General features: G+C 41.8%; 1 protein-coding gene across 1 annotated transcript; it reads left to right on the top strand.

Moving 5' to 3' along the window:
• Positions 1-205: 205 nt before the first annotated feature.
• Positions 206-2,046, top strand: prnprs3 (prion protein, related sequence 3). Its single transcript, XM_060908866.1, has one exon. It carries the CDS (start codon positions 206-208, stop codon positions 1,835-1,837), a length of 1,632 nt encoding a protein of 543 aa, XP_060764849.1. The 3' UTR covers positions 1,838-2,046.
• Positions 2,047-9,915: the final 7,869 nt, after the last annotated feature.

Here is a 9,915-nt window from a genome sequence, read left to right as displayed (position 1 = left end):
TTGGAGCCTCTGCTACAGTAACTTGTTGAGAGAAACTCTACATTATGAGAAATTTCTCATAATTATGACTTTCAGTCTCATTTATCATGAGTACTCGAGTCATAACTATGAGAAACCTTCTCGTTATTATGGTGCCAGAAATGGGTTTACACTACTGTCTAACAATTTCTAATATATATATATTTTTTCTTCTGTTTGCTTAAAGATGAATCGTGTTGCAGTGGTGTGGGTGTGTCTGGCTTTGGTGGTGTGTGCGATGGCCAGACGAGGAAGCGGTGGTTTTAAAGGGGGTTTCAGCTGGTGCAAGGGCAGCAGCAGCAGTAAAGGGGGCAGCAGCAGCAGTAAATGGAGCAGCAGCAGCAGTAAAGGGGGCAGCAGCAGCAGTAAAGGGAGCAGCACGGGAAACAGAGGAGGCAGTAACACCAGAGGGTCCTCAGCTGGAGGAACACACTCCCAGCCAGCCAATTATCCTCGTCAGCCTCAAGTGCCTAACCAAAACCCTCCACCATATCCTGGCACTGGTGGAGGACATGCTGGCTCTTATCCAGGCAGAGGGGGTGCTGGAGGCTATCCTAATCAGGGAGGCTATCCTAATCAGGGAGGCTATCCTAATCGGGGAGGCTATCCTAATCGGGGAGGCTATCCTAATCAGGGAGGTCAAGGATCATATCCACGTCAAGGATCATATCCTGGTGCAGCTTCATATCCTAACAGCCAACCAGGAAGGAGTGGAGGGTACCCTTATCCTCAAGGTGGTTCTTACCCTGGGTACCCAGTCCGGGGAGCATCTTATCCTGGTTCCAGCCCTAACCAGTATGGTGGTGCAGGAGGATATCCTGGAGCAGCACAATACCCCTACTGGAACCCCAACAATAAAATCATCAGCCCTCGTTATGGTGGTAACTATGGATATGGTGGTTATGGAGCAGGAGGTTCTCCTTTTGCCCAGTCTGTGCACAATATGGGTATGAAGCCCTCTATCCAATCAAAGGGGTTTGGTAAGCAGGCAGTGTTGGCTGCTGGAGTTGGAGCTATGGCTGGCATGGCGGTGGGTTATGACCTGGGCAGTTTTCCACGCCCACACTTCACGTTTCACAGCCCACAAGAAGAATATTATTATAACCACTACATGTACCGGCGCTATGGTACCAGACCTCCTGACAGTAACACAAACCCCAGCTCTCCAGGAGCGGGGCCAAGTGACTCTGGATCAAGTTCAACTAGTAATGTTCACAACATCCTTCAATATCCTCCACCGCAGTCATATGACAAGTACATGGACAGCTGTATGAAGAGGACGGATTTGTTGCGAGAGGAGCAGGGCAGAAATAAGAGAGCTGCTGAATACTCATTGCCACAAGAGGCAGAGGATAGTAAAAAGGTTCTGACTGAAGAAGGTCCAAATGAGCAGCTGGGTGATAAACCAGTTGGGGAAGCAGAATCTCAAGGATCAGACCTTATTACAAGAAATGAGAACACTGGGGGAAAAAATGTAACTAGCAATGCCACAGATAACCCTCTGCCCTTCGCTGCAAAGCTTACAGGTGCTACAGAGCCACCCACTGAGCCTCAGGAGAAGACGACTGATGAGCTGAACAAGGAAGATGATACCGTAAGCATATTGGAGATAGGCTATCCTGCACTGATTGAGCAGATGAAAGCTCGTCGCTGTATTGATCTTTACATGGTTTACTCTCAGCAACATGCTGAGAAACAGGCTCAAGTGCACGGTGGTGGTAATCGTGGTAATGATGCTAATGGTGCTGAACAGCTCATACAGCTTAGTCATGGGCTCATGCTCATCTCTCTGCTTATGAGCTCTTTGTTATTCTACTGAACCTAGTGAGCTTTTCTGAAATCATGTACACCCTCTTTAGTTATGGTAAGACCTATATTAAGTGAACTACAAGGGAAAAAAAATTGATGTCCGGCATGCAGACACTGAGTTGAGAATATAAACATAATCTGTTGATGTATATACGCTCAGTCCTGGCTAATTATAAAAAGCAAGGAATCCATATTTCAGAATAAGTAAGGAGTTCTGCCTCAAACATTTATTATTATTATTATTATTATTATTATTATTATTATTATTATTATTATTATTATTGATTAAGAAAACCCCAGAGGACATTACCTGTTTTTTGCAATGACTCATGATTGATTTTGTCATTACACTGAATGAAGATAAATCTGTCTTGTTTTCATGATCTCACTACATGAGTGTGTAGACTGCCGCACCCCTTGGTCTTCAACATGTTGCACCATTTCTGCAATCAAAACTGTACTTTTTTTTTTTTATTTCCTGCTGACTTATGGATATCAGATCCACAATCTGGACACATGCTGCTTATTAAATATTTTCATGTCTTTAGATCAGTAATGTTACTGCTTGTGGTACTCTAGAAATTACAATAGGCCTCATTTATCAATCGTACTTGTGCTTCTGAGTGTGCGTAAATTTATACAAGTCTAGCTAATATGAATGTTGATTGAGCAACTTCCAGTTATATAATTTTCCAGGATTACTGCACGTGGGTATATATGGATTACACAGTCACGTTTGGGTGACGCCTCACTGTCGCCTCACAACGAGAAGGTTCTGGGTTGGAGCCCAGTGGCTGACTGGGACCTTTCTGTGTGGAGTTTGTATGTTCTCCTCATGCCTGTGTGGCAGTGGCGGCTCCTGAATTTTTTTTCAGGGGGGGCAATTTTCCCCTGTTATGTCTACACGGACCGTAAATGTCCACAGGACTGAAGTAAATTGACCTACTGTAGGTAGCAAATCAATTGGCCGAACTTGTTTTTGCCTGGTAAATTCAGATATCAATATAGACAATATCTCTTCTCTCCAATAGGTGGCAACACTAAACAAGTTAAAGGTGGCAAACTAAGGTAGCCTAGACCCACCTGCCTAGCGGCCAAAAATATTTTTGCCTACAAGTGGCAAATATTCACATTTAGTCTGGCTTGCCAGGCTAAAACTAAGGAAGATTCATTGTGAAGCCTTCAAAGCAAAACATTTGGCATCACAATCAATTAATATTACATTACTCATTTATTTTCTCATATTATTCCAGTATTCTATAATAAGTAGACACAAATTCTTAATTATAAACATTCTAATTTCTTCAATTCTAAAGAATGCAATTAAAGTGGCAGGATATAAATCCAAAACAAGTGTTTATTTAAGTTTTGAAAAAGATGAAGAAAAGCATAACCATCAAACAAACATGTGCAGCTTAATTATGTGTTTTTTTTAATATGGAATTGCACCATTTTAACAACAAATAATTCTAAATAAATTCTGCAGTTTTTTTTTTCCAAGAATTCCTCCAGAAAGCCATGCCTTAAAAGGAAATTTAAAGTATTACAAGCATGTCAATGAACACAAAAGGCTTTAGTTATTTAGCTATATACACACAAGGTTACACAAGGTTTTGTAGTCAGTGCAACTTGGCTTAACAAGTTGGAAAAAAGGTAAGGTGCTGCTGGCTCCAATGAACACATATACTGTACAATATATAAAAACTGAAAATATGCTTAATTTACACCAAATCAGAGAGAACTTGAGGCTACTGAAATATTCCAAGCATGGCAATGTTAAACTGCCATTGGTAAAACAAAAACATGGCAATGTTAAACTGCCATTGGTAAAACACACACAAAAACAACTTTTGCCTAGTAAATTCAAATATCAGATATCACTGTACCATCTGCTGTGCTACTTCCAGGGTGGAAGAGAACGCAAGGGTAGCAAAAAAGAGCATTGACTACATCACAGCCAGCTAGGCAAGTTTTCCAGTGGTACCAGTTCTTGTTAAAACCTCTTGAGTAGGTCTTCTCCCCCTTCGTAGACACTTGCTTGATGTTTAAATTCGGTCTAGGAGGTCCTAGCTGTTTGATTGCCGTTTTCTCCTCATTGGTACGACGACTAAAGGGAACTTCTTTCAGAGCCGCTATCGTATTGTTGCACTCAACATTCGCCGCCATCTTCATAGAATGTTCACACATTTCCTGCGCAAGTTGCGTTTTCCAGCCCAAAATTATGTTCAAAACCCGCCAAAAAGCACTTAAAACCTCCCAATCTGGCAACACTTGCGCGGCGCAACAGGCGTATGACGTAAGCACGCTGCTTGTGCGAGCACATAAAACCTAATAGAAAATGCATTGGGAGCAGGATTTTCGAAAAAAAAAACTACGTACTATTAGTGTCAATGGGAGATTTTGGGGCAAATCTGAACCTGACAGAAATTGCCCCAAAAGGGCGTGGCTACACCAGGCGCGACCTTAGCCTGATTGGACAATGACATTACTGTTGCCGTGGTAGTAGGAGTAGATAAAAAAAAAAAAAACTCCCTCCCTGTTTGGGAGTGCGTTGCCCAAATCGCCCCTATTAACGAGCCGCCAGTGCTATGTGGGGAAAATTGAGATGACTGCTGTCAGCACAATCTCTCTGAAACGATTAACAATTTAGATTATACCTGCAGATCACGTTACATTGAAAAGCTGAAACATGCAGGGCCATTATTAAAAAATGTTCTGTTTCCGGTCCACTGGCCGGGTGAGTGCCGTTTGTGCGGTTGAATTTTTTTTTAATGCCGGTTTTTTGACATTTTTTTCGGGTTCGTAAATCTAAAATCAAACTTGACATTTACGCATTCCGCGCAGAATATAGAATCGAATCAGTTCTGCGCATGCGTCGTGCGGCACAAAAAAATGGCAGCCACCATGAAGGAAGGAGATCCGGAGTTTTCAAACATTTGCTTAAGTGTGAAATTGCAAAATAGTATTCTAGCGAACAACAAAATAGTAAAGATTCAGAAAAACAAATCATTCAGTGATCATTTTAATAGTGTAATTTCATCCGAACTAGGCCTAACGCTCGATTTAGAACTACAAAAAGTCCGTGTGTCGGACCATCACAAACCGTTACTGGAAAATTTGCTTGATCTTGATCCATCCGAGACGTTACAAACAGCTTTTGAGTTTTGTTATGCGAAATTCATTACCTACTTTATTAATGACCCTGACAGATCTGTAGGAGAACCTAATAGAGCTATTGTTTAACTAACAGTTTCTTAATTACTTATAACTGTATCATAATTAGTGAATTGGTGTTTGTTACTGAAGGGCCTACTTTGCATCATCAACACCGCCTCAATGACAAAATCATTCATAAGCAGACAAATGATAGCACCTTTATCTACAGCAACTACAACCCCGATTCCAAAAAAGTTGAGACAAAGTACAAATTGTAAATAAATAAGGAATGCAATGATGTGGAAGTTTCAAAATTCCATATTTTATTCAGAATAGAACAGATGACATATCAAATGTTTAAACTGAGAAAATGTATCATTTAAAGAGAAAAATTAGGTGATTTTAAATTTCATGACAACAACACATCTCAAAAAAGTTGGGACAAGGCCATGTTTACCACTGTGAGACAGCCCCTTTTCTCTTTACAACAGTCTGTAAACGTCTGGGGACTGAGGAGACAAGTTGCTCAAGTTTAGGGATAGGAATGTTAACCCATTCTTGTCTAATGTAGGATTCTAGTTGCTCCACTGTCTTAGGTCTTTTTTGTCGTATCTTCCGTTTTATGATGCGCCAAATGTTTTCTATGGGTGAAAGATCTGGACTGCAGGCTGGCCAGTTCAGTACCCGGACCCTTCTTCTACACAGCCATGATGCTGTAATTGATGCAGTATGTGGTTTGGCATTGTCATGTTGGAAAATGCAAGGTCTTCCCTGAAAGAGACGTCATCTGGATGGGAGCATATGTTGCTCTAGAACCTGGATATACCTTTCAGCATTGATGGTGTCTTTCCAGATGTGTAAGCTGCCCATGCCACACGCACTAATGCAACCCCGTACCATCAGAGATGCAGGCTTCTGAACTGAGCGCTGATAACAACTTGGGTCGTCCTTCTCCTCTTTAGTCCGAATGACACGGCGTCCCTGATTTCCATAAAAAACTTCAAATTTTGATTCGTCTGACCACAGAACAGTTTTCCACTTTGCCACAGTCCATTTTAAATGAGCCTTGGCCCAGAGAAGACGTCTGCGCTTCTGGATCATGTTTAGATATGGCTTCTTCTTTGAACTATAGGGTTTTAGCTGGCAACGGCGGATGGCACAGTGAATTGTGTTCACAGATAATGTTCTCTGGAAATATTCCTGAGCCCATTTTGTGATTTCCAATACAGAAGCATGCCTGTATGTGATGCAGTGCTATCTAAGGGCCCAAAGATCACGGGCACCCAGTATGGTTTTCCGGCCTTGACCCTTACGCACAGAGATTCTTCCAGATTCTCTGAATCTTTTGATGATGATATGCACTGTAGATGATGATATGTTCAAACTCTTTGCAATTTTACACTGTCGAACTCCTTTCTGATATTGCTCCACTATTTGTCGGCACAGAATTAGGGGGATTGGTGATCCTCTTCCCATCTTTACTTCTGAGAGCCGCTGCCACTCCAAGATGCTCTTTTTATACCCAGTCATGTTAATGACCTATTGCCAATTGACCTAATGAGTTGCAATTTGGTCCTCCAGCTGTTCCTTTTTTGTACCTTTAACTTTTCCAGCCTCTTATTGCCCCTGTCCCAACTTTTTTGAGATGTGTTACTGTCATGAAATTTCAAATGAGCCAATATTTGGCATGAAATTTCAAAATGTCTCACTTTCGACATTTGATATGTTGTCTATGTTCTATTGTGAATACAATATCAGTTTTTGAGATTTGTAAATTATTGCATTCCGTTTTTATTTACAATTTGTACTTTGTCCCAACTTTTTTGGAATCGGGGTTTTAGTATTAGTTTCATTAAAGGTCCCATGGCATGGTGGTTTGTTGATGCTTTAAACGGGATCGTGGAGGCTTCCGGATGTTATATCCGCAGCCTTTCTCGAAATGAACCCTCGGAACGTAGATATAGCCTCCTGGGAGAAAGCCCCATTTCAGCACTTTTCCCAGTGCGTCGTTTTGCTAATGAGAAGCAGGAGGCGGGGAAGGGTAGAGGGTGGGGGCATGCCATGGGGGGAGGGGCTGCCGTCTGCCTCCCAAGCTGACAGAGAGCGCTCCTCATCGGGCACGGCCAGGCGGGCGAATGCCCTGGTCCGTCCGCCCTGTCTAAAAAAATGGTACAACTCGAGCCCATGGTAAAACTGGGACTTTGTCGGGTTTTTTTCAGCCTGAGGCCCATGGTAAAACTGAGCAGTTTTACCATGGAGGAGTGGGGACTTTGCCGTTTCCTCCCCCCAACTCGCCCCTGGGAGAACCGCTGCCTCCACGGGCGGCCGGTGCCGCTGGAGGGCCGCCCGCGCGACCTCGGCTCCCGACAAAAGATTGGATCTAGGGCTGACTTTCAATGGATCGCAGCGATGGAGCTGCTCTGCCACTCACGACACCCCGGCCCAGAATCAGGGAAAAATACCGCGCGCTGACGTCATTAAGGTGCGACGCGAGGAAATAAAATAAATTCAACAAATGTTTGGGTTTTTACTGAACAAACAAACAAATAAAATGAACGAGTGACTTAAAAAAAGAATGTGGGTGTCTTTGTAAAAACTGTTTTGATTGGCTATTATAACAGAGGTAGTGCAGAGTACCTGGCTAACTGCAGGAAGCGGTTAGCTGCACAGCTAATGTAGCCATTGCAAACGCACCGATTTTAAAACACGGCAAAACGACTTAACAGTTATACACTTACTTGTTCGGTGTTTGTGGCTGATGCGGCAGGGATGCTTGGTACGGACCCAGGCTTCAGTGACAGTTGATGTGCAAAACCTGCCCTGTACTGTCCCAAGTTGTGGAAACATTCCTCAGGAAAATGCTTCCGACAAACATACACCGTCTTAGGTAGACTCGACGGCGTATTATTGAAGTAAATAAAATTAAGCCACTGCGTCTTCAGGGGCTCTCCCGTCGGCAGTAAAAACAGACTCTTTTCTGTGTTGTCACATCCATGTACAGCGCAATTTCCATGTTTCGCTCGCTTAGGTGATGCCATGTTGTTGTGTCCTGTATGGTCTCCTCACTACAGCTGGGCGGGGCAATCCATACAGTGGGTGGGAATCCAGAGGGGGGGTGTGGGGATCATCTCCCTTGCTGACGTAGTAAAGGGAAGAGCTTATCAACGCGCCATTTTGACGCGCCATTCTCAAATGTTGGGCATAGTTTGGTTTACACATTATGAAATTTCTAGCCACTGGGGTGACTTAAGAAGGTCAGAGGAACTCATTTTAACGTTAAAAAACCTCAGAAAGTGAAAATTTCATGCCATGGGACCTTTAAGTCAAGTTAATCATTCAATTTGTTAATCATAAATATAATAAAGCACTGAATGATCTCGTGCCACAGTACCTAAGTGAACTTCTGGTCCTTTATGACCCGCCATGCCTACTTAGATCAAAAGGTGCAGGCTATCTGTTGGTACCCCATATAGTGAAGGCTAGATCAGAGAGCAGATCCTTTTCTTACAAAGCCCCACAGTTATGGAACAGCCTTCCAAGTAGGGTTCGGGACTCAGACACAGTCTCAGTGTTTAAGTCTAGGCTGAAAACATATCTTTTTGTTCAAGCCTTTTGTTAATAGCTTTTTATTAAGTAAAGGAGAAGATCTGGAAGGTCCTCAGGCATAGAGTGTTTTGGTAAACTGGGATGTATGGATGCTGTTGCCCCTCCACTTGGGTTTGTTGACGGTGGAGAGGCTGACTACTTTATGTCCCAAGGCTCCCTCAAATCCGTGTTCCCTTCTGGCTCTCCCTTTTATTTATCAAAGAACAAACTGGGTCATTAAATAGCATGAAGCAACAAAAGATTGATAAAGTCAGGTACAAGAACACTTTGACTTCACAAAGGCCTTTTGCTGTGAAAGTGCTTATATGTAGAGTGGGGATGAGGCTGTGATCAGGAACAGGTGTGTGAGATAATCAGTACTCTGGAGAGTGAGCACAGTGAAGTGCAGGATGGTTATTGTAGTCCACAGCGGCCATGTTGAAGGCTGCTGTGAAGTCCCAGTGGGTGCAGACATGACATTTATTTTCAGGTGACTGATTTAATTTGTTGCAATTTCTGTGATTTAGACACTCTTTCTGTTGACATGTTAATGTTTTTTAATCTTTTTTTTATTACAGCAGAGCTTAGATGCTTTATAATGTAGAAGGTTATGATGATGATGATGATGATGATGATGATGATTTTTTATAGGATTGTTTTATATTTAAAATGTATTAGCATGACAATTAATGAGAAATATTTGCAATTATTGATCCTGACCAGGATCCTGTGTCTTTAGTATGCCTGAAGATGTTGATATAATTTTAGCAAACTATAGTTTCACTCTTTTTGGTGTGGTTGAAAAATAAAAGAATGTTTCTTCCTTTTTTCTTGGACTTACATTTATTATATTTATAATACAATTACAAATCAGCATACACATCAAAGATAATAAAACACAATGGAATAATTAAAGATAATGAAATGAAACCTAAAGAAAAAATATAATTTTAATTAAATGATCATGAAATAGTCAAAAATCTGTTTGTGTTATGTCACGTAATTTTACATCCCTGTCATGGTATCAGGGCTCTGCATGGTGATGCTCTGCATAGCTGATCATGTGAAACTATGTAAAAAATTATACACTGCTAGCATTGGTCCATACTTTTGAGTACAGTAGTATGCAGGCTTGGAGGTATGTCCCTGACTCTTATTCTCAATATTAATTCCATACAAAGTCATCAAAACCAAGCACAAAACATGTAATTACTACAGCCAAGTACTGATGACTACAGCTTTGTCATTAATCTAAATATTAGCATGACTGACAAAAAAAAAGCATTACCTTTAACTTATCGCCAACACAAGAGTAAATATATTTACAACCACCAAATCAGAAAAAGT

The sequence above is a fragment of the Neoarius graeffei genome, chromosome 2 (genome assembly GCF_027579695.1).
Source record: "Neoarius graeffei isolate fNeoGra1 chromosome 2, fNeoGra1.pri, whole genome shotgun sequence".
NCBI lineage: Eukaryota > Metazoa > Chordata > Actinopteri > Siluriformes > Ariidae > Neoarius > Neoarius graeffei.
Note: the sequence above shows the minus strand (reverse complement) of the source record. Positions and strands in the feature narration are given on the sequence as shown.

Excerpts from the sequence above, each read along its gene's own strand:
- prnprs3 (XM_060908866.1), top strand. The coding sequence starts at position 206 with ATGAATCGTGTTGCAGTGGTGTGGGTGTGTCTGGCTTTGGTGGTGTGT.